The sequence below is a fragment of the Prionailurus viverrinus genome, chromosome A1, assembly GCF_022837055.1.
Source record: "Prionailurus viverrinus isolate Anna chromosome A1, UM_Priviv_1.0, whole genome shotgun sequence".
In the NCBI taxonomy this organism is placed as follows: Eukaryota; Metazoa; Chordata; class Mammalia; order Carnivora; family Felidae; genus Prionailurus; species Prionailurus viverrinus.
The window spans coordinates 228,254,113-228,279,583 of record NC_062561.1 but is presented as its reverse complement, the minus strand read 5'-3'; the positions used below and the strand labels follow the sequence as shown (position 1 = coordinate 228,279,583).

At 43.0% G+C, this 25,471-nt stretch overlaps 1 protein-coding gene across 1 annotated transcript in view; it reads left to right on the top strand.

Annotated features, from left to right (window-relative positions):
• Positions 1–25,471, top strand: part of FBXL7 (F-box and leucine rich repeat protein 7) — a 392,534-nt gene that overhangs the window by 91,061 nt on the left and 276,002 nt on the right. Inside the window, exon 2 of the mRNA XM_047874222.1 lies at positions 13,115–13,204. Coding sequence (XP_047730178.1) covers positions 13,115–13,204 — 90 coding nt within the window. The remainder of the gene's footprint in view (positions 1–13,114; positions 13,205–25,471) is intronic.

Here is a 25,471-nt window from a genome sequence, read left to right as displayed (position 1 = left end):
AGCATCTTGTCGCTATTGTTGGAAAGCTTCGGCCATTCAACGGCCCCTCTTTTTCTGCCTAGTTAATCATTGTGCAGTGAGGACAGGTTCATGTTGATTGAGTTAGGACAGGCAGAGCTCCCTGCTGGAGCTAGAAGTGAAGTCACTGTCACAGAACCGTGAGACAGCTACATAAAGTCAAGGGGATGGAATGGATTGAGGGGTGGGGTGATCACGGCGCTCGGGGTACTGGTTTAGCCTCTCCTTCCCTCGAGTCAGGACTTAGAAGGATTTTGGCTGTCTGTGAGACACTCTCTTGTTGCCATTCATACTTTCTTGGAGATGCCCCATGCTCAGAGTTGCCTACTGGCAAGGATAAGCACTTCAACTCCTATGGAATAGGATTGTAGCTTCCCACTGTGGTTCTAAAGAAAACTTGTCCCAACCCAAGGGAAGTGGAAGAGACGTAGGAAGAGAATAACGATACTCTTGGGAGCCTGGCAGGTAATATAATCAAGATTCTCATTTGGGGACTAAGATCACCACACTGGACAGGCAGGCTCAGAGGTCACATACCCAAGAAGACACAGCAGTGAAATAATCCAGCTGTGAGTTGGTGACTTGAACGTATGTGTGTACAAATATATATTTGTATGTATGTGTGTGTGTATAATTATATGTATAATTCTATATAATTTCAATTCAGTAGAAGGAGGAAGTTGGCTAACCACTCTGTCTCTGTCATTCAACTTTTAACTAATTTTTAGGTCTTTTTGTGTCTTGGCTTATGGTTGTAAAGCAGTTTGTAGTTTGCTACACAGTTGGTAACTTTTGGATTCTGGGGAAGTGGAGAAAACGGAGAATGTAGCAAGTGAAAACTAAAAGGGATCTTGAATATGAGCTTCTCCAGTTTTCCTCTCCCCCAATCAGTGGGTCTGGATTGTTACTGAGAAGTCTTGAGTAGTTTACCAAGGGCCTCCTGGCTGGTCAGGGAGTGAATGTGGATCTGAGCTGAGAATTCCAGTTTCGCCATTTAAATGCTTTCCCAACAGTGTTTGGTGCCTGTGTCTCCTGTGGAAGAGAAACTTGTTTGTTATAATCCTGTTTACGAAGTAGGGATGGTTGGATCTTTTTTCGTTCCACTGATACAGAATTTTGATAATAGAATTTTGCCCAGTGTGGAATGGGGAACATATAAGATCCTAAGATTGTTTTATATTAATTAAGATTAAGTTCTGAAATAGATAGCTCGTTTTTCTCTTTCACTGTTGGTTGATTTACTGCTTGTGCATGAAAGGAGAATCGATGCCTTTTAAGAATTTATCATTTAGAACTTCCACCAATTTACGTTGATCATCAGTGATAATTAAGGTAAACACTTATAAATGTGCTTTGTATAAAAATTCTGACATCGGGGGCGCCTGGGTGGCTCGGTCGGTTGAGCGTCCGACTTCAGCTCAGGTGATGATCTCACAGCTCGTGAGTTCGAGCCCCGCGTCGGGCTCTGTGCTGAGACAGCTCAGAGCCTGGAGCCTGCTTTCTGCTTCTGTGTCTCCCTCTCTCTCTGCCCCTAACCCACTCGCATTCTGTCTCTCTCTCTCTCTCTCAAAAATAAATAAACATTAAAAAAAATTTTTTTTTTAATTCTGAAATCAATCAGTGGCCATAGGGTACAAAGGTCTGTTACTAATTTTTGATGGGCTGAGCCACAGAAAGCCACAAAGACTCAGAGGATGTTGCTGCCTGTTCCTTCAGTAGACTCTCCGCTGAAAGGTAAAGTTGGTGTTTTCTCCGCTCTTTCCCTGCTCTCAAGGTCCTCTGCCACCAAGATGCTTGATCATGGAATGGTGTCTAAGACGGGCTCCTGGCACGCGGCATGTTGGATGAATGAATGAGTGAGAGGGTGAATTAGAAGACGCGGTCGTGCATTTGTTGGCACCAGAGGCTCTGGATGGCAGGAAATGATCACGTGGCTGTGCAGCCGCGCCCAGATCACGTGGAAACAGCGCTGAACTTCAGAAGGAGCTCCCCTGTTTCCTCGCGTGTCACGTTCAAGCAGACGCAGTCCGCTCGTGGTCTTTGGACGAAATCACTGGTACAAATTACAGTGATGCTGCCATTAGTAAAAAAAACGTCTTCTGGGCGACTTAGAGCACAATGGAAATTCTGGTGCTGGTGCACGTAGCCTTGAGCCAGGTCCGATCCTCTCGGTACCCTGCTCAGAAGCCCAGCTGTGAGGCCCCATCTGTCAGCGAAGGCGGCATCTGTGTCTCCGTCGGCTGACATCTGCGTTAACTCTCGTGGACTTGCCTGAAGGCCCGTAGGTGGCTGTGAGGCTCAGGGAAGCGGGCTCTGCGGTGGTGCCTTTAGTGAAATATTGCCCGGCCTTTTCAACTGAAAACCCCCCGTGATGGTGTGCTGAGCACTTGCTTTTTCACGAGCTGGGAGACCCTTTCTTTTAGGGCTTCTTGCATTCCAGGATGCATTAAATCGTACTTGCTGATCTTTAAAGTGTATTTACTTTGAGAGAGAGAGAGAGTGTGTGAATGAGTGCAAGTGGAGTGGGGGCAGAGAGAGGGAGAAAGAGAGAAAGAGAGAGAGAGAGAGAGAGAGAGAGAGAGAGAGAGAGAGTCTCAAGCAGGCACCACACTGTCAGGGCAGAGCCTGATGTGGGGCTCGAACTCACGAACCGTGAGATCATGACCTGAGCTGAAGCTGGACACTTGACCCCCTGAGCCACCCAGGCGCCCCGTTTGCTAATCTTTTGCACCCGCAGCAACATTGCCGGGCAATAGGACTTGAGTAAATGCTTGTATGAGAGACTCAGGGCGGGGTTTTCTGCTTTCTGTTCAGTTCTTCAGAAAATGGTGTTGGAAAATCTAGCAGGTTGCAAAGTGGCCCTCCTCTCCCTCCACACACACACACACCCCTCTGCTTCCAGTCCTTCCTGGAGCATCAGAATGGGACCTTATTTGGAAATCGGATCAGTGCAGATGTAAGCAGTTAAGATGAGGGCACACTGGGGTGGGCTGGACCCGTGTAGCTGGTGCCTTGATGACAAGGGGCCCGGAGACACATGGAGGGAAGATGGCCACAGGATGACTGAGGCAGAGATTGGAGTTTTGTCCCGCAAGCTGAGGAGCACCAAGGATTGCTAGCGACTGGCGGAAGCTAGGAGAGAGGCATGGGGCAGGGTCTTCCTCTTGGAGAATTGACCGAATCCCTCGGTTTCAGACCTTCAGCCTCCAAGACTGTGAGGCAGGAAATTTCTGTTACTTTCGGCCACGTGGTTAGCGGCAATTTGTTAACAGCGGCCACAGGAAGCTAGTACAGCTTACTGTGTTCTGTGTCGTCACTGGGAATCTGCATGAGTTTTCCAAGTTCTGTTTTGCACACTCGACACATCGCCATTGTGTAAAGACTCTTCTGGGCCAACATAGATTTGAGTGGCGTCTGTAAGGAAGGGACGGTGCTTACTAGGAAACATTACAGGAACGGGGCCATTCCATTAGAAATAAATTTCCAGGGGCGCCTGGGTGGCTCAGTCGGTTAAGCATCCGACTTTTGATCTCGTCTCAGCTCGTGATCTCATGGTGGTGAGATCCAGCCCTGAGTTGGGCTCTGCCCTGGAGCCTGCTTAAGATTCTCCCTCCCTCTCTCTCTGTCTCTCTCTCCCTGGCTCTCTGCCCCTCCCCCACTGGTACACACACTCGTGCTCTCTCCCATAAAAGGAAAAAGAAAGAAATTTCCAGCGTATTCACTTAGGACCTTCCTCTTATGCCAACTCATTTAACATGTGTACTGCGTGCCCATAATATGCCAAGCACAGGCTTGCTTTAGAGGTTAAGGGATCTACCCACATGGAGCTGAGGATACCGTAGAGAAGACAAATAGGATTGATTTCAATTAATCTACATGTTTATTTAATTTTTAATTTTTTAATTTTTTTTTTAATTTTTGAGAGAGAGAGAGCATGAACAAGGGAGGGATAGAGAGAGAGAGGGAGACACAGAATCTCAAGCAGGCTCCAGGCTCTGTGGCAGGGCTCAAACTCACGAACTGCGAGATCATGACCTGAGCCGGAGCTGGATGCTCAACCGACTTGAGTCGCCCGGGCTCCCGACTCTACATATTTTTAATGTCATTATGTATATGGAAAAAGCAGTCATGCTGAACAGCAGCGAAACTCCGTGAATCAAATAGTATTTGGGGATGTCACTCAATGATCTGATTCAGAAACTTAATATACTGTGTTTATGTTCAGTTCTATTCATGTGCCTGTGGTTTCTCTCCCCAACCCAATACAAAACCGTCCTGCGTTTTCCACAGTCAATCACAGTCCTTTGCGTGCAGTAGCTTTCACATGTCGTTGCTGAGTTAAACTGAGTTATTGATTGAGGATATCGATAGGGAGGATGGTTAATAACAGCTAGCAGGTATTAAGTACCTTTTCTACGTGCATGCCACGATAAGCAATGGCCCTTTGTCATTTTATTCTCACAGCTGCTCCCTGTGAGTTTCTATTTCCCAATGTCCCACTTTAAAGATGGGGTAACTGTGGTGCTCAGACGTCCGGAAAGCTGCCTGAAGCTCCACCGTTCAGCTGGCAGTGAAGCCAAGATTCGGGTTTATTCCAGCAGCCTGCCGCCAGGCTCCACGCCCTCCGGCACCACGCGCTGTGCTTTGGGCCCACACATGGCTGTCTGCCACCTTCCGTGGATTGGAGAGGACTGTGTCACAGTCATGCCCCTTTCTCTTTCTTTATCACAGCCTTCCGCAGGTGTGCGGAAATGGTGGGTTTTAATTGAGATTTTTCTCCGAGTGTGGCTTCTTTCTTCCCCCAAGAAAAAGAAACGACAGGGTGTGCAGCGAACGATTGCTGATCAACTTATATTTCTATCTAATTCTGCCTCTTTTTAGCCCTTGGCGTCCAAGCTAACACCACTTCAGTGATCGGTCTCCTCCGGGGTCATGTGTGGGTAAGCCCTGGGCTTGCATTTCACGTCGTGGTTTCGCTCCTGTGACTTGGGAGTGGGACCCCTCCACCCCCTCCTGCCCTGAATTACTTGAGGCAGAAGCTCTTGCCTTTCCTAGAGAGAGAGTGTAGACAGTCTCCATCTGGGGAGAAGGGGGCGGCCCCCAAGCGTGCAGTCTGAGCCTCGCAGGCCTTCCAAGGGCAGAGCTTCTGCTGCAGGTGTGTGTCTGGATCCCCAAGCCCTTTCTGTGCCTCTCTGTGTCTGCTCTCTTAGCATCTGTGCCGCGCGCTGGTTTTCTGTTCTCGATTCATCGCTACTGGCGGCGGCAGCCATCCAGCCCTGCCTGGAGGTAACATAACACACCCCGTATCCCCGCCTGACGTTCCGTTCCTGGGGGTGCGGCAGGCCTGTCGGGGAGCTGCTGACTCAGCAGCGGGGTTGTCCCGTGTTTCCCTCCTGGAAGAACTCTGTGTACTTTGTTCGCCTGCTCCAGCCACAGCTCTCAGGATCTGATTTCGGCTGGAAACAACATGCACCAGAAGTTCGAGAGTCAAAAGCCACAAGCGGTGGAAGCCAGCACCCTGTCATTGCAGCATTACCCGCAATAGCCCAAGGAAGAGTAGGTAGACAAAAGCCCATCCTCAAGAGAGAATTAGATAAATAGGTAGATACGCGCAATGAAATATTATTCAGCCGTAAAAAGGAATGTCGTGCCGACTCGTGCTAAAACCCGGATGAACCTTGCAAAAGTGAAGTAAGCCAGACACAAAAGGACAAATATTATATTATTCCCCTTAGAGAATGTATCTAGAATAGGCAACCTCACAGGGAGAGAAAGCAGATCAGAGGTTACCGGCAGCTGGGGGAGGGTGGAGTGGGGACTTCCTACTTCCTGGATGCAGGATTTCTGTATCAGGTGATGCACAGTTTTGGAAATAGTAGGTGATGGTTGTACAACATCGTGAGGGTAAATAATGCCGCTACATCGTACACTTAAAGATAGTTACATTTTCTGGCAGATTTTATGTTGTACCTATTTTTCATGGACTTAAAGAATGCCCCCACTCTGAACCAGATCTTGTGTTTGGGTGGACGTTGCCTCTCTTAGCAATTGAGAAAAACGCTGAAAAGCGTCCTTGGCTTCTCTTAGGCTGAATATAAACCCGTAAGAATGGCAGCGTCTCGGCAGGAAGGGACGGGCACACCTCCGGGGTGTGAAGCAGGTGTTCACTTAACTGTCTTGTTTTCCAGCCCTGCCCTGGACCGCCAACACGTTATAGATGCCGGTATCCTGCTCAGTGGCCCTGAGATCAGTTGCTAGGTGCTTTGGGAAAGTGGAGGAAGGAAGATACTAGTTAGGACATTAAATGGCTTGAAATGAAAAGAGAACCGGGACTCACGTTTGCCCTTCTGCTTCCTTTCCTGTCTTCCTCTTACCCTCTTCATCCCCTGTTGCGGTCTTCTCTGGGGGAGAAGCAAATACAGAGGGCACCATCGACTGATTTTTGCTCATAATAAAATAAAGCAGAAAGTTCAGGATCCGATTCCTCCTTTCCCTCTACTTCAAGATTTCTGACTCTGGAGAATTCCTCGGTTAAATCTCTCTCTCCCCTGTGGTCTGAAAGGACTAATACGCTTTCCTGATACGAGTTTCTTTTTCAAACCCTGTATGCACCTGGGCTGGGGACTAAGCCGGATCATTCTTTGAGGTAACTAATACTATTATTCTGCGTGTATAGACCCTTGAACCGTGGATCAAAGAAGATAAGAAATTATCTCACGGTAACAATCAGGAAAATAACAGTGAGTTCAGCATACAAATATGCCCCACCACTCCCGTGACCTAATTCTGAGATATTACAAAGAATTCTCTTTCATTTGGTGTAGACATTTAGTCTTTAAACCGTGCTCTCAGGGTGTGCCAACAGCAGCTTGAAAAGAAGGTACCTGAGAGGAACAGGAAATGTAGCGGGCTAAGACCCCCACGTGGGCCCACATGCTGGTTTGTGGATTTCATATCCGAAGTCCATGGCTGAAACCCACAGGAATGAATTCAATGCATATAATCTGGAAGTTATATAAGGAATCAATTTTGCAGGTAATTTCTTGGACTCTTAAGAATGTTCAAAACCGTAGGAGCCCTTGGTTCATTTTTTTTTGTCATGTATCGATTGATCTGGTCTCTTCTACCCTTTACTTTCTCGTGTTATCAATAACTGACAGTGGCATGTCTGACTGTCTTGTTTTAAATACCTGCATTTACAAAATCAGCCTGGGCACTGGGAAGGAAAAGAGAGAAGAGACTTAGTTTTGCAGGTTTTACACATGGGAACTTTAAGAGATTTAAAATCGTTCTCTATGAGAGGATCCCCATTTAATGAACATGGTCTTTCTCCTCAAACACTGTGGAAAACCTGGCACGCTCTCACAGCATGGCTGGAATAGAGGACCAGCACTTTCTTCTGCTAACATCCCCGGATTAACAGTGTGTCCCAACTGACCGGGGTAATCAATCAGCTGACTAGTTTCGCTACACTGTGATTGAGAATTATATGTATGTATGTTAATCTGGTACAAATAACATCGACCAACATCAGCACACTAGTTAGTTTTCACTTGCTTTGGTGTGTATTTGTATCTGATACCTAGTTGTTGGTTCAACTATCCTCATTTTGGGGCCTTTAGCCCAATTGGGAGGACATTTAATAAAGCGTAACATGGTTCTTTACCAAGTCTAACAGGCGTAGTTCTGATATGCTCATAACCCCTAATGAGGGTTTTGGCCATTGATCAAATACACAGACTTTCATGTAGTTACATAAAGCAGTCAGATAGCAGAATTATCGGCTTTGCTCATACCAGAGGGATTTTCGCCAGCTATATAAAGTATGTATAATTTCATTTACATGCATGTGTAATATTTATTTACTACTATATATCCATGTAATGGTGTAATAATAATTAGTGTTTTAAATTTCATTTCCTGTTTCCTGATACAAATTAGGCTGTAATAAATGGGTCAGTACTAAACAATCACAGGGTGGGCTCTTGACAGCCATGGGCATGATCGAATACTTTACCAGCCGGATCCCGTTTATTCCTCCTAGCAACGTCCCCAAACACTGAAGGGTGGATACAATCCCCCATTTATAGAGGAAACGGGTAGTGTTTTTTTGTTTGCATTTATCCCCACTTTATGGATAAAGACAATGAACGTTAGAGAATTAGAGAGATTTTCTCCTGGACACGTTGCTTGGAAATGGTAGATATGGAATTAAAACTCTTGTGGTCTGACACTGATGGACAGTTTTATGTGTCAACTTGGCCAAGGTGTAGACAGCTGTTATTCAACCAAACATTGTCTGAAGGTAAGAAATGTAGGGTGATCTTTCTAAGGCCATAGCTTGGCTTGCAAGAACATTGTTATACTTCCAATTCCTGTTTTTGACACATACGACCTCGTCCATTCCTTCTTGAGTTCCTCCTGTAACATTTCTGTTATAAGTTTCCCACCCCGAAACATACACCTTTTTCCTGAACTCACTGGGGAGATGGTTATGTTTCCAGAAGCAGGGTAGAAACAAAGAGCATATTAATAGCATCCAAAAATATGAACTTATTCTAAGATTCGTGGAGTATTTCCTAAGTGCTGTTTCTGGGTTATTTTTATTGAATCCTCAGACCAGTAAATTACAGATCCACATATGAGATTTGTCATTTACAGACTATACTCCCTCCGGTCCACATGAAAGCTGCAAAACCATATTTAATACAAGATTATATAAGTTGATGCTCACTATTTGTGAATTCCATAATTTGCAAATTTGTGTATTTGCTGAAATTTATTTGTAACCCCCAAACCAATACATGTTTTTGTGGTCATTTGCGGACATGAACAGAGTGAGGAAAATCTGAGTCTCCCAACGTGCATGTCCCCAGCTGGGGATGAACAAGGTGATGCCTGTCTTCTTGTTTTGGCTCTTCTGCTGTGAGTAAATGTCCTTTTTGCAGCCTTATTGACCACCACGTTTTTCGATTTGTGTGCATTTCTTCGGTGGTTTCACTCTCTAAGGTGGCCTTTAAGCGTCATGCTGAAGAGCTGTCTAACGTTCCTAGGTGTGAGAAGGTTGGGAGGTGTCTCACATGCATTATTAGATAAGGTTCACTTAAGCTTGAGGTATAGCTCTATTGGCCTCAAGTTCAGTGCGAATCAATCAACAGTATAAGGTGTCTTTAAATAGAAACACACATGAAACAAGGGTATGTGTTGACGGGCGGACAAAAATGTTGTGTCCAGCAGCTGGCAGAAAGCTAACCCTGTCTTTCCCCTAGAAGCAATGATCCACTCTTGTCATTGCATGGTTTGGGGTGGCTTTATAGAACATAACTACCATGAATAACAAGAATGGACTGCATTTCTCTATGATCTTGCTTTCCTTAATTAGTTAATTTGTTAAATACTCAGTGTTTTTTACTGTCAACGGACATATATTCTCAAAGGGACAAAAAATGGTTCTTGATGCGGGGGTGGGGGAGAACCCCATTTAATGTAAAAAGCAGAGGTGTATACGCAGTGCATAACATATACAGTATATTGGTGGTATTACAATATCTTTTGGGGTACTTGGGAGAAATGTCTAACAAGGTTCCTTGGGAGGGAGGGCAGTAATGAAAAAGTGATTGCAAAACATAGCCGCAGGGCACAGTCAATATGTGATGAAGAAAGTATTTACTAGGCTACACAGCACAGTATACATAGCTGTTATTATTAATATCATTGATAATATTATTTGTTTTCTTAGCTTCTTCCCATTCTTCATAGACCAACATTTCTCAAATTGGAGTTTGTGGTCCCCTGAGGGGGTCTGCATTCTGTTTTCAGACCTGTCTGAGAATTTCCTCTAGAATTTATTTTGCTTTGGGCTTTCATTTTGATGACAGGCATGAAAATAATAAGTCGTTGTATCCTGGTTCCCCTTTATGGATGAGTCCTGCCACAGGATTTCATTGTCCAAGTTTATGCCTATCTTTTAAGATAGGCGTTCTATTTCAATGCCTAGGGGCCAATAAGGAATAAAAGAGGAGAAGACTTAAAGATCATGAGTAAAACAGACGGAGTGAAGGCCCAGTGACCTGTCTTCCTGCTCTGGGAGGGAGGACTCCCGATTCTGGATGGAGGAAAGTGGTGCTCAGCTGAGCCCTCACACGGGCCAGGGGGAGCACGGACATGCCCTAACCCAGAGAACATTCGCTTTCACAGCCGGTACTGTGTTAACATTTTGAAAGGCAATTTAACCTCTGCAAAATAACATCATCTACGACGTGAAATTAATGCTATAATTTGAATTTTATGGGCTTTCTTGTTTTTGTGTTCAATGTGTTACTTTGTTTTGGTCTCATTGTTGAATCAGGGTTAGAGCGTATGGAGTTTATTTCTAGCTTTCCATTTGTGCATTGCTAAATACCAGTATACTAAAAATAATGTAAGTCTCCATCAGTGGTGGGCAATAATGCTTTTTGCCGTATCAAAGGGAGTGTTGGCATTGCTCGGGTTTAAGAAGCACTGTGAGGGACTCCTAGGATCACAGATTATCCAAGCTGCTGGGAATCAGTCCACCCATCTCTCCTACCACATGTGGACACTGAGCCTCCTGGAGGAGAAATGAGTGGCCAAGGTCAAAAACGAGTAGGGGCTGACTGAGGTCAGAGAGCAGGTCGGCAGGCTTCAAACTACACACCCCACCCAACGTGTCAACCCTGTCCAAAGGTGGACCGTGGCAGATAAATGGCGACCACTTCCAGGCCACAAAATTGGGCTAGACACAAACTCATGGAGAGTTAGTTATGCGTCACCTTGGCTAACTCTGAGCGCGGAAGATGGGAAATGGGCCGGGACAACTGGAATGACAGACTTGTTTCAGAGTCAGGAGTCACAGTGAACAACGGGCAGTGCTGAAAGGAGACAACAGCCTTTTGACTTCCCTGCTCAGGTGATATCACCCATGAACTTGGCTTGTTCCAGTATTCTCAACATTCACAAGCAAATCCCCGAAGCTCCTAAGTTGAAGTGCCTTTGTACTTTCTACTCTGTTTTTAGATGTGACTGCACTCCACGAAACTAGGGCACGTATCACTGCGCAGGGAATGTGTTTCTCAGTTGCATGTAAGGGTTTTGATCCTAACTTGCTAAGCGAGAAGAGCGCATTTGTGATAGAATTGGATGGTCATTATATTAGTTTTCTATCGCCGTGTGACAAGTCACCACAAACTTCAGAGCAGCGGAACACAGGATACATCTATTATCCGACAGTTCCCTGGGGATGGAATTCTGGGCCAGGATCTGCTGGGAGCTTTGTTCAGGATGTCACAGAGATGTAGTCAAGACATTGGCCAGGGCTGTGGCTCCTCTGAGGCTTGGGGTCTCTTCCATGCTCATGCAGGTGTTGGCCGAATTCGTTTCCCTTGCAGCGGTAGAACTCACAGCTGCTTGCTTCTTTGGGGCCAATGGGCAGGGTCTCTTTCCTCTAGACTCTTGGAAAGAGCTTACCTATTTAGGCCAGGCCCACCCAGGATGATCTCCCTTTTGATCAAAGCCAAGTGATTGGGGGATTTAATTGCATCTTCAACACCCCCTCATATTTACCATATTTGTTGCTTAGAGGTTACGGGTTCTACCCACGCTCAAGGGAACAGATTACTAAGGACATGCCATGAGCACCAGCTAACTTAGCCTGTTGAAGTTGCTACAACAAAATACCATAGGGGCGCCTGGGTGGCTCAGTCTATTAAGCTTCCGACTCTTGATTTTGTCTTGGGTCATGATCTCAAGGCTCATGGGTTGGAGCCCTGAGTCTTGATTTCAGCTCAGGTCGTGGTCTCATGGTTGATCAGTTTGAGCCCCGCATCAGACTCCGCACTGACAGTGGGGAGCCTGCTTGGGATTCTCTGCCCCCCTCTCTCTGTCCCTCTCCTGCTTCTGCTGTCTCTCTCTCTCTCTCTCTCAAAATAAATAAATAAATACATAAACAAACAAACACATTTTATTTAAAAAATACCATAGACTAGTGGCTTATAACAACAGAACTTTAGTTCTTACAGTCCTGGTGGCTGAAAAGCCCAAGATCGAAGTGTCTGGTAAGACCCTTCTCCTGGTTCACAGATGCCTGTCTTTCTCCAGTGTCTTCATAACATGGAAAGACCAAGGGAGATGTCTGGCGTCTCTTTTAGTCTCATTCATGAGGGCTCCACCCTCATGATCTAATACCCTTCGAAAGGTCCCATCTCCTAATACCATCCCATTGGGGGTTAGGTTTTAAGATGAATTGGTGGGGGGGGGGGCGGTCGGACACGTTCCGTCTGTAGCAGGTACCACGCGAGTTATCTTAGAATTCTGCTCACTTCCAGTCACTGGCACTTCCTTCATGAGGCCGTGAGCCAGCTTCGTATTTTCAGACTTCCGTGTGACATCTTGAGAATGTTTAGCACTATTAATGTATATGTTTATTTTAAAAGTTAGAAGAATAGGGGCGCCTGGGTGACTCAGTCGGTTAAGCGTCTGACTTCGGCCCAGGTCATGATCTCACAGTTGGTGAGTTCGAGCCCCGCCTCGGGCTCTGTGCTGACAGCTCAGCGCCTGGAGTCTTCTGCAGATTCTGGGTCTCCCTCTCTCTGCCCCTCCCCCCGCTTGTGCTCTGTCTCTCTTGCTCTCAAAAATAAATAAACATAAAAAGGAAAGATGCCACAACTATTTGGAGCTAGCAGGCTCTTACTGTTTGGGTAATGCCTCATTCTTAGATGTGCTTTTGTCCTTTGCTGGGAAATGTATAGTTTATAGTTGCAAATAAAAAATTAATGCCGTGGATGTGTTTCCCACATGTCCTTACTTATTCACGTGCATGCCAAAATGAAATTACGTTATCGTATGTTTTATAATCTTGTCTGAGTTTACAGTCAAGCCATATTATAATGGGGCTTTAGTTCCACTCTTACATGGGTCAGATATTTAATGCATAAGGCAGGAAACCTAATAAACTCCATACTTGGTATTATGGCTCCTTTCTTGGAAACAAGTGATATGGCTTGGTATGGGACAGAGTAGAAGGCATGGTCCGGTTCTGAAATCACAAAACTCAAAAGCTGCTCATTCCTGTTTTCTCCAGGCAAAGGCAGCTCAAGCATCTCATCCGACGTGAGTTCAAGTACAGATCACACGCCGACCCAAGCCCAGAAGAATGTGGCTACCAGTGAAGGTAGGCATCTGGTCTTCATTATCTCTCTCCCTGTGTTCACAGTGCTGGCTATTTTTGGAAGACAAATAAAATGTGTGAGTCTCAGTTCTGTTCTACCGAGTGGGAGCATATGAGATTCTTAAAAATGAGAAGGCGGAGGGTTTCTCGAGTTTGTTTTTTGCTGCTTTGCTGCTGCTGCCCGATAAAGGGGTTTTGATAGGATTTAAGTGTCTCAATTCTAAGACAGTGCTGTTATTTTGTGAATATATAATAGGTTCACTTTGGGCGAGCCTCCGTGACATTATAGATCCTGTTTTTCAGCGTGGAAACCACTAGGATTGTCAAATTCTTTTGCTGTAGTTGAAAGTTCCTGGAAGAGCTTTCAAAATAGGCACACTCAGAATTCAGGATTTTGGCAACGGAAGGTCACGATCATGTGATTTGTAGAATTTGAACTAACCAATATTTGGAAGTAGGAAAAGAGATTTGTTTGATTACGTAAAGAATAAGTGGAAAGTCCTGCCTCTCAGGACAAAGATTCGTTCCACTGATGGTCTTGATACAGAATTTCACTCTATGTAGTAACAGATGTTGGAATTAATTGCTTTGCGTAGTCGGAAGCTTTTGTGTCATTACTTGGGTGTGGAAATGACTGTTTCTGTGGTAGTTAGTTAGTGGCTGGTCGACCCAGTTATGGAATTAGTTGTTTTTATTTTAATGTGAAACACAATTAAGTGAGTTTTTTTTTTTTTTTTCTGAAGAAGAGTTCTTTCTAAATTAATTGTTGAACGCAGGTCCAGTGTAAGACATCTGTGAGGTGTCGGCTGATTTTCATGACAGGGTGTGCAGCCTGCTTCCTTGAAGTGTGCATGCAGGGTGTGTGGGAGTACATTTCCAGGCTTTGTTTGGAGGCTTCATTTAAGCTGCTTGCAATATTGGGAAGCGTACCCTTGACCTGATGTTGGTTGCTCCTGTATGACAGCGTGTGCATGAACGATGATGGCTGGTCTCTGCTGTGCGTGTCTCCTCTTTGGGTATTCTTTGACTTGCTGTGTTTCAAATGGCTGACGTATAAAGAGATTTTATAACGGGTTATATTCCCTGGTGTTTAAATGCCTTAGCGTTGTTTTACCAACATGGTAAGGTGAACAGAGTGGGGTGTTCTTCTCAGAGCAGCGAAGCACCAGGTAGAAATCCAATTTTAATTTTCTGCCTGTTAATTCAAATACGAGCATTAGGTCATTCTTGAAATTCAATTAAGGTAATGGGCAAGTCAAGTAAATTGATTCTAGCCATTTGCTTTTGAGGCCTCTGTTCTTAGGAACCCGAGTGGAAATCACTTCAACATAACTGATTTACGGTCTTCTGTAATCAAAAATGTACGTTTTGTAAGGTGATCACTTCTTTCCATCGTGATTACAGTTAATTTTGTCATAGTCATAGTTTGGCTAATTTGAGTGGCTGTGAAAATAGAAAGTTAAGACTTTACGTTGATAATCCCTGTGTGTTTCTGTCTCCAGATTTAAGTTCTTGTATTACTCTTTTCTCTTTTCAAAAAATGGAAAATACAAAACTGTATGGACATTGGTGAAAGGGTTGGGGGAAGGGACTGTGGGGCTTCCTGCATTAAAAATGTCTGCTTTTTATGCTTCAGAAAAACCCCCGACTCCACAGGGATTTAAAATTTTCATTTTATTCTGCCTTTTCCTTAGGAAGATTCTTTTGATGCAGGCCCAGCCAGTGTTTTATATATTTTTGTCACAATGCATTTTCTACCATTCTGAGAGTAAATTCAGGAGAAAAATGGGAAAATTCAATGTTCAGGTGAAATCATTTTTAGCAATGGCGCTAAATTAATACCACTGTTTTTTCCAGCTCTTAAGTGACTGGACCCCATCCCTATGAGAGATGCTGTCCATTTTTTTTTTTTTTTGCATGTCCGCAAAATTAAGTGTTTTTTAGTATTTCTATGTATGAATCCATTTTGCTACTGTTTTTTAATCAATGAAACAAAAACGTATTTTAAAATGAATTCGGCATGGGTGTGTATCATTTACAATTAAAATGCATCGTAGGGAGGTTTGCTGCAGAACGGTCTCACTATCAGCCTGGTTTTTCAAGACGGGAGCACGACAGTAATGCTAATTTTCTCAAAGCTCGGGTGACAGAATCCTGATCCACCTCTCAGGATTAGGGTGTCACCTTCTGTGACCTCCAGAGTGGATTTCGCCAGTCGTACACATGTTTGCTCCTACTAGAAAGCACCTGGTGACCACGGTGTGCGGTGTGCTGGCAAAGAGACAGAGACTGGACGCCGGTGTCTTCCATGTGCCACAGAGGAGCCAGTTAAAAAATGCTTCTCTGCTTCTCTTCCCACCGTTTCGAGAACTGTGTTTAACCTGTCTTGTTAATATTGGGTGAGTGGTGTAACTGGCTTTCCAGAAGCGGTTTGACTATCGTCATTTTCTCCCACGGTTGATCCTCTTAAGATTGTTTTCCCTCTGGATTTCCCGATATCCTCTTCAAGAAACACAGGCAGGATCATCGGTTTCAAGGTCTGAGTGATAGCGATTTATAAAAATGGGGGATGTGGTGAAGGACCGTATTCAGTTTTCCTGCAGCCTTTGAAAGCCGTGGCCACACCGGTAATAGCTGGGTTGGAAGCCTTTTGGAGCAGAGCTGGACCTTTCCCTGTTGGGCTGGATGGGGAAGGTATCACGTCAATTTCCCGGCCAGCGTGGAGCGTGTGCACGCACAGGCGCCTTTGTGCCCAGCCTCCACCAGACGGCGGACAGCAGAGTCATCGTCTCTCACTGGGAAGCGTGTAGGTAACCCATGCGATGCCTGTTGGCACATGAACTGAGGACATGGGAGCTGAGGAGAGGGAAGGGCACTCACATAACATGCGCTTCCCTGGGGCTGGTGGTAGAGATGGTCACTGACTGTGACAGACACGAGGGACTTACTAGGGAGATGACAGGGTTCTAAAATTGGATCGTGGTGCAAGTTGCACAGCACGGTACATTTCTAAAACTCGCTGAAGCATACACATGACAGGGGAGTTGGGAGTTGTGGCTTCTGCGTGACCTGAAGACTGCCATCTAAATCATCACGAACTATTCTTTGAAAAATGCTGCCTCCCACCTCTGGGAAGAAGTCCGGAACAGGGCTGAGAAGACCCCTTAGGAGCATGGGTCTTGGCCATCCAAAGTGCAGGGCTGCTGGCCGAAAGCTTCTCCTGAGATGCTCTGGCCTTGGGGCCAGAACAGCCCTGAAAGCATCATGAGGAGTCCCTGGACAAGTAGTGTTCACAGCCCAGAGCGTGGTGTCTGGTCAGAGTGGACTCCTCAGAGAACATACTCTCCTGGAAAGTTCTGCAAGACATGAGAGATGATAGACCCACAAGTTTCTCAAAACCTTTTTTTTTTTTTTAAGCTTTTCCTGGAGAGTCTCTAACTTTAGCTTAGATTTATGTTTTGAGCCACCAAGCCTAATGGTTGAGACATCGGTCACATTTACTGACTCTAATCAGTGTAAGGACTTATGTCCTTGCTGTCTATCTGTTGTTCCCACTCATTCACTTTGGGTCATAAGGCTCCTCTCCTATGCATGATGGGCACAGATGGTGATACAATTTGGTTTCAATCCAACAGACAGTGGTATTTTTTACCTAAGTGGTAGCCTTCCGTTCCAAAATCTCTTGCGAAAGCTTCGTGCATTTTAATTTTGTGATTCTAAAGCCACACCCCTATTAAGGAATTGGCAGCCTGCAGTGCTTTCTCCTTGATAAATGGTATAGGCCTTCTTTAAAGCCCATTATATTTCATGTGACAGTTTAAGTTCCTGATTTCCTGACACTGTAGGGGGTTTGGGTTCAAGTGTAGAAAGCTGGAAACGTTCCATTTTTCCCAACAAAATCTGCATTCCAGCTTCGTAAGCCACAGCTTAATTCTTTCCAGTTGTGTTGCTATTCTTTCTCTTATACATTTTTTTCCTCCAGTCTTTCTCATCCACGGGTGTTCTCTTTTGTACTGGAAGCCATGGCCTTGACTTTCAGTTATGAAAGCCACATCCAGCCCATGGCTGGAAAAACACACATGGATGGTGAAGAAGCTTCCTAGGAATAGTAAGCTGAGCTGGGGCTTCTTTCTCAGAACAGGGTTATCACTGTGTGGCTTTAATGGCGGCCTCTCAACAACTCAGACATCTCTTGAGCTGGAGGAAGGTGACACAGTTTAGTTCAAAGGCCAAATGTAATTGGCTGAGGAAGAGCCAGCTTCCTCCAGCTGCTCTCTAAAGATATTCCAGTTCAGATATTGAACTCACTGACAACACAATTTATAGGTGCGATGGCTTATAAATGTCGTGATCAAGCCAGCCAAATGTGGAATCATAGGATTTTTAGAGCTACAAAGCTTTGGCAGTTTTCTGATCTAATACACTTGTTTTACAAAGAAATCCCTGCGGCACAGAGAAATAAAGAGATTTGCTCAATATTACACACCTAATAAATTGTGGAGCAGGAGTTTGACCCAGTATTGTTTTGGTGAGAGATGGTCAAATCAGGAAAAAGCCTAACCTTTAAAGAAGTTGCTGCCTTCTAAGCGTGAAGCTATTCAATTCTGTTTTGTGTGTCTCCTGTCCTCTACCCATCTCGAGCTGGTGGCAGAGCTGAGGCAGGCTGTTCAAAAGAGTTTGAGAAAGATGGAGTTCCACATAGACGGGTACTTCCAGTAGGAGGAGAGGACCTCCTTGAAGGGGCAAAAGGATCTCAAGCTACTTGTGTAGGTTGGCTTCTCACCTGGAGATGGAAACACTACCTTTAAGTTACTTCCTGGTTATAAAATAGCGTTTCAAAAAACATTTACCTAATATCGTTTTGTGAAGTTGCCCGTTTAATTAACTCCCTGGAGGAAATTAATTTTAAAATGTTTCTTTTGAGCTGTGCGAGAAATGAGTCGATATATCGAGGATTTGTGGTGCTCTTCTTTCCACGGTACCTAAAATCACCAGTTTATTTGTACAGTCATGGGTTAACATGTTTTCAGTGCCCAAATTAGACCAGTGCTAAGTGGAGGTAGTTTGAAAATGCCCAGGAATCTGGCTTTGTTTTATTCTCTTTGTCTTCCTTATATCATCTTCTTTCTACTTGAGTGTACTTCTCAAACGAAATTCACCTGAGTCACTGAGAAAGAGAAAGATGATGCTTTTAATTCAAGGTAGATTCCATTTCCCTAAAAGCCTTTTTGCCCATCCAACAAATTCAGCAAACATTGTTGGGACACATATTACTTCATGATGAACAGCTGCCTTCATGCACATCATTATTCAACTGCTCCATTGTCACATCACTCTTGAGAATGGGATACAAAGGTTTTCATTTGGCAGATGACGACAGGGGGACTGGGAAGGGGTCAGTGTGGCCCAGAGTCATGGAAATTTAGTAAAAGACGAAGATGGTTATAAGCACTCGGTTCTGAATAAGATTTATTTTTAACGCTTGTTTTTTAATTGTCATGTAGAATTACCAAGAATTTCATGCTGATCATTTTTATGAATTTATATCAAAATATGCTTTGAAAGTCCTCATGAGACGTACCTTTTGAAATGCGAATCCACGATTGTGTCTAGATTGTCAATATTATACATGGAAACCCTTTTGTGGTCTGTGTGTCGTCTAGACATTTACTTTAAATGCTTGGTTGTTGAAAGCAAGAGTTAATATTCCAAGCTGTCTTTGTATTAAACTGTTGAAGGGTTAATTTGCAGGTTATCGTAACTGTGTCCTTAACGCACTGCATCAGACAGACATAGGGTTTGAAAGTGAGATTTAAATAATTCATGACATAGGATCTGTAGTGCATATAATGTAAAAGTACTGACTAGTCACGTTGCTTCTTGTTACTTTAAAAGTGAGCCATGTATCCCGCCTGGGTGGCTTGGTCGGTTAAGCGTCCGACTTCAGCTCAGGTCATGATCTCGCAGTCTGTGAGTTCGAGCCCCGCGTCGGGCTCTGTTGTGACAGCTCAGAGCCTGGAGCCTGTTTCAGATTCTGTGTCTCCCTCTCTCTCTGCCCCTCCCCTGTTCATGCTCTGTCTCTCTCTGTCTCAAAAATAAATAAATGTTAAAAAAATTAAAAAAAACCTGAGCCATGTAGTCCTTAATTGGAAATATACACAGGTGAAAGATACCAATCTTAGAGCATGTGCCTTGGAAGACTGGAATTATGCCTTGAAGCCGGCATAATCAAATGAAACTCCATCCATGACACAAGAGAAAATAAAGTAAAAACATATAATGCAGGAAGAGGAATAAAGAATAAAGAAGTGGAGAAAGAAAATGGCATAGAAAAAGTCTCTTTCAAAATAGTTCTAAAATGACACGTCTTCAAACTGGGAGGGTGGTTGGGGGACCTTACGGGAGGGAGAGATTCCAAAATGAGAAATGTGGTATTAGTAGCTTTTACTCCATGTATGAAGAAGGTGATGACTCATTATTATGAGGATTTGTTTTGCCTTTAAAAATTAAATTTCAAACCTAACTATTTCTGAAAATTTCAGCATCACTTAGGTACACCTGACAGGGCTTTAGCCGTTGAAGTTTAACATGTTTGGGTAATTAAATTAGCAACTCACTGTTTCATGACCAACTTTCCTCCATTGTTTAATAACTACTGCCTACTCGTAAGGTAGGTGACTTTTGAAAAACTGCACCAATTACACTGGATGATTTGAGCATATTATAGATTCAGTGTGCCCGATTTAATAAAGAAGTCAAATTTGCACTTGAGGATAAGTTTAAGCAGTGGAAAACTCATCAGCTTGGTATCCATCAAATTGTTACGTAAGCCTAAAAATGTACAATGAAATCCTAAATACCATCTCAGACTCAAGAACTAAGTTTAATTTCTTAAGGGAATTATCTTCCAAAATGAATCATCCAGAATGGCAAAAATTTCATTTAATAGTCTCAAAAGGAAATTAGTTTTCTGTGTGTGTGTGTGTGTGTGTGTGTGTGTGTGTGTGTGTTTAAGGACATCTTAAAGTAATACTTAATTGAGACATCCAGAGTCTGCCAGTGCCTTTATGTAGAGTTAGGAGAGGAAACATTAGATCTTTAGCATTCTAATCCCATGTGTAAAATTATTCTGTGTTTTTCTGTCACCTACATTCTGTCATTTGCAAAAAAACCCAAACCAAACAAAACTCAATACATAACCGATATGTTTCAGTCATAGACATTCTGGTTCATCTGAATACAACTAAGTGTATTTGCAATGACGGCTTGGATCGTATCTAAGTTCTCTTATCTGTAATCTCAGTTATTTAGTTCAATGGCAATTTATTAAAGGATGTAATCTAGATTTAAATACATTTGTTTAGGCACTTGGGAGAATTCAAAATGTGTGTCAGTCACAAGTTGGTGGCACAGAGAATGATTCCTACCCTCAGATGTGTTTGTTTCTCCCTGAAGAATTTTCAAAACTAATTTTGGGTTTCATTTAATGGATTCGGGTGGGGCATCTACCCTGCAGCTACTGAATTCCCTTCATTGTCTATTGCCTTAAACAGGCGTCTTCCAAAGTATTGCTGTTACGTCTTTGGCTCCAGGAGGAATTTGATTTCATGGCGAGACCCACTGCTGCCAGAACCTTAGTGATTACTGGTGGGATAAACCCTGTGCATTGGTTCAATCGTAATTGGTGTAGGTGGTGTAGGATTGTGTCCTGAGAAGTGGCCTGAAACGTGCTGTAGTTGGGGAGGAAGGGAGAGAGGCATGGGTTGGAGTAACTGGGAAAGGTGTCATGGCAGCTGGGGATTTGGCTTCTCCTGCGTGGACAAGAAGATAGAAGGGTGGAGAGGAACATATCGCATAGCGTGTAACGCAGTCGGGAGTTGGAAAAAAGCCATCTGGGTTCATGTGGGGAAAAAATAGGGCTTGTTCTAAAGAGCCCTCTCCCTGACAGCATTGAGTATGTTCCCAAAGTGTTTGACCATCCAGTCTTTCACTAAAATAGTTATTTACGGGGTGGCTGCACATTCTTTGTACTAGGTTTTCGATGGATACCGTATAATTGGAAGTGTCAATGACAAATAGGCCACCGTTCTATGACATTTTGTACCCACCACTTTTCTTTGGGCTCTTTGGAGGGTTTTACACTACAAGGCTGATTTCTGGGCTCGTGTAAGGCAAAAAAGGGCATATGGAAGGGGGTGGGGAGCAATGTTTCAGAAAGAATAACCCGACATTGGAAATATTTGCCTTTCGCAGTCCTGGACACAGTCTGACCTTAAAGCTCAGGTTAACACGTCTGTTTATTTCCTCTTTGACTAGGAAATAACTTCCTGAGGATAAACTAACTTCCTCAGGAAGTCCCAGGCTTCCCAAGGCTGTTAGGCTGATTAACAAATAATGAGAGAAAAGCACTTTAGCTGTAAAGTGTGTTCCTTTATATCCTACATATTTATAAAACGTAGAAAATCCCCATTTTGGAGGGAATGATATACAAGTAGCTTAGGTATTGTTCGTGATCATTAAGAGGTGATTGAGGAATTGTTAGAAGGAGTGCAGTGTGTGGGAAGCAGATAGTAATATAATTTATAATTATAAATGTAACTAGGATACTTTTGCTTATCACCACTACCGCCTTCCTAGGTGGGGCGGGCTGCCTGCTATCCCGAAGGACACTTGTTCTTCCAAATAACTGTATGTGTTTGAACATGTGAATTTCCCGATGCGGGCTTCAGAAAACCAGATTTCTCTGCACAGTGGAGAGATTTTGAGCTGCAAAGGAAGGGGACACGGTGGGTATCTGGCAGATCAAAGAGGAGATGGATGGGAAGGAGGGATGGTGGGGCTTTGCCAAACTCACACAGTGCTCGGAGGGAGTGGATTTTCTATAGAAATCAGTGGAGGGCTGAATTGTGAGACTGGCCTTTCTTGGAGTCCCTTGACTTATGCCGATACGGCAAATGCCCACTGATGAAGAATCCATCAGTTAACACACCCTTACTATGATAATTTGTACACATTTAAGCATTCTATTATGCTTATATTCTGTTGTGGATAATGCTATTTTATATAACATATTTACTTACAGAATTGATAATTAACTTTTCTCTTTTAAGTCCGATTATGAGCTCACATTGTTCCAATTATTAATAATTATTACTCTCTGCTTGATGTTTGATTTTTTTTTTATAGCTTCTTCTATGGGAAACCTTGAAGCATCTCCTTTGTCCTTCCAGCACTGTCCTTCAGGCTGTAAGACCACCCTTGCTTTCTGGCCATGAGGAATGGTGCAGGCCCAGTTTTTGGTGTTGTTGTTCTTGCCTGAGATACAGGATCAATCATGACCAATGGGTCTTTTGTTTTTAATGGTGAAAGACACTCAAGATGTAAATCTGGGAGTAAAGCAAAGGGCTCCTCTGCTGTGGGCTCACTTTTAATAAAGTTAGAATTGGAGAACATGTATTTTTAAGCTTCTAGTACACATCGATTTTATCAATTTATAATATTTTATGTTCTAAATTCCTGCACCGTGCTTAGGTCCTCATAGTATGAAATTTCATTTGCCACTAAGACTTTCTACTATTCAGCAGTCAAAGATATGACTTCTATTGGGCCCTCCCCATCAAATCTTCAAATATGCCCAGACCTGCCTGATCCATAGCAGTGACAAGTAATAGGCTATGTACGGCTCAATCAAGATATCCATCGCGTGAGAGTTTTGTGTATGCTTTCAGTTGGTGGCTCTATAGGGTCATTCCTACAATTGCTTGAACTCCTCTGAGGAAGGAATTGAGTTTTATCCCCCTTTGTGTGCTCCGTGGCTACCACAGAGACTTCCATACAATAAGTATTTGAGAAATGTTTATTAAATGAATGAGTGGGTTCTTATGCAGAATCTAAGAAGGAATAGCCCTCTTGATTAGTTTTTCCAACCGTAGTCATAACGACCATGACATCAAAAGCTGGCAAATCCAAGGTAATTTTGAGAGGTACAGTTACTTTTTAGAAAAGAGAATAATGCTATTTTTTAGGAAAACTTGAGGCACATCATAGGAATGTTTACCATCCATTGGCTTTTAGTTGCCTTTTGTGTTCAGGAAACAAACAACTTCTTTAAGCAGAATAGACATTCCAGAAGGAGGATGAAACAGAAGATATTTCTGGTTTCTGTGTTTTCACTTGTTTCAACATTTTTAAACCAACAAACAGGCAAGGTTTGTTGTCTATTGAATATTAGCTCTATAAATAACCAGTTTCTATCAGGAAGTTTTTTTAACATTTTAGTTCACCAAATGGGACAAACATAGAAATACAGAATTCTAGAGCTGTTCAGCCTCTGTACCGCAATTTCAAGGGCAGAGGAAAAATATTCTTTACCCCCTAACCAATTAAATTTTATTAAATCCCTTTTTAATCTTTTTTAACCTTGATACGTTGAATTATTTCAATTCTTCACTCCCCGATTATCTCAAGGTATCAAATTAGAGCCTGTGGTTTTTTAACTGATGAAATTGGAGAAGTAAGTTTCATTTTATTGGCACAGAATATGGCTGAATTGGCCAGTTAATAAATGTGTCCGGGTTTTTTTTGGGTGGGGGTGGGTTCACTGATTTGTTATAAAGAAATGTTAGGAAAAACATTCCTGAGGGAGAAACTAATATTGTTCTTTCCCTTTTTTAAAAGAATTATCCTAGAGCCAACCTTGACCTCAGATTATCTTCTGCAAGCTATATTCTATTTCACAGAAGGTGGGAAACTGTAAAGTTCATGTTTTGTTTAGCTGGGTTGGAACTGGTCAGTACAGAGATTAGGAAATTGTTTCATTCCAATTTCAGAGATTTAGAAAGAGCTAAATTCTGGTAATGGATATATTTGGAAAATGAAGTAGGCGGTTGAACTCTTCATTTAATATGAATGAGAGGGGGGAAAAAGCCGTGAGATAAAAATTTTGTCACTTTTTTTTACTCCCCATTTATGGGTGGCCTAAGTTGCTTAGCCTTAATTTTCTTCTCTGTAAACCAGTAATAATAACGTTCTCTACTTCAGTCTTGGTTATAAAGATGAGATTTAAAAATTATATGCAGTGTGAGTCCATGCGCCTATTAGCTGGTTTAGTGTCATCAGCTTACCCACAACCACTATCTGTGGCTTCCATATCCTACCTTGCTCAGGGACAGGAAGATGTTTGTATGGAAAAATCACGCTTACATAAATTCGGCATAATTCTAAATAAGATTTTCATTTTGAAACGTGACCGAACTGTATTTTCTTTACCTGGAAGAATGCATCCAGCATCTATAAGTACCTGCCATATGTGGACGTTGAATTCAACTCCATTACATGTATATGACAGTATGTATGTTGAATTACTTAGTATGTTGAACTCATTTGTTGAGTGAATACATGTACACATGAGGATATCCAGGAAAATTTTGGAAACGAGTAATGAGAGTAACATTTCCTTCGTGTCATGAAAATATATTAGACATTTACAAACATTTAAGAAGTGTGGTATGGTAGAGCTTGGTGTAATGGAACAGAGAGTTCAGGGTAGACTTGGTTATATATGGGAATTTAAGGTTTGTTAAAGATGGCATTATAAATTAATAAAGGGGATAAGCCTTGTCAGTACATCCTAACAGGAAAATCAGCTTCTCATTTTAAAGAAAAGGAACACGGGCAACCTAATGTGTTCCTGATGCCAAAATAAATTCTGTATGGATGAAAGATTTAAGTGTTCAAATTAAACCTAGATGAATGGTTTTACGATCTCAAGGTAGAAGAACCTTTCAGAGCATGAAAACAGAAGTTGTCATAAAGCTAACGAAGGCCACCAGCGCTTGCGTGGGGTTGTACACGCTCTAGTGGGTAGAGAAAGATCTTTCCATTGTCAAATATGTTTGTCTTTTCATTAAGCAAAGTTCAACACAGGTCTCTTTTTTATTGCCGAACTTCTCGAAGCTGTTGATGTGTTAATGTGTGTTGTTAATTTTCAGGTGGTATATTTTATTTCACAAGCTCACTCTTATCCTTATGACCGGGAAATGCGAATACTTGTCAATCAAGAGCGTTAAAATATGTGTGCACACTTTGATGTAAAAGTTTCACACTAGGAAATCACCTTAAAAGTCTCAATTTTTATTGTAGATATATGCTTCTTAATATTCGTGATGTAAAAATATTGGTAAAGTATTTCATTGAGTCATCTATATGTCAAAGATCTGTTTAGGTATCAAAAACAGCTTCACAAATAGTGTTTCATATGGGAAACTATTT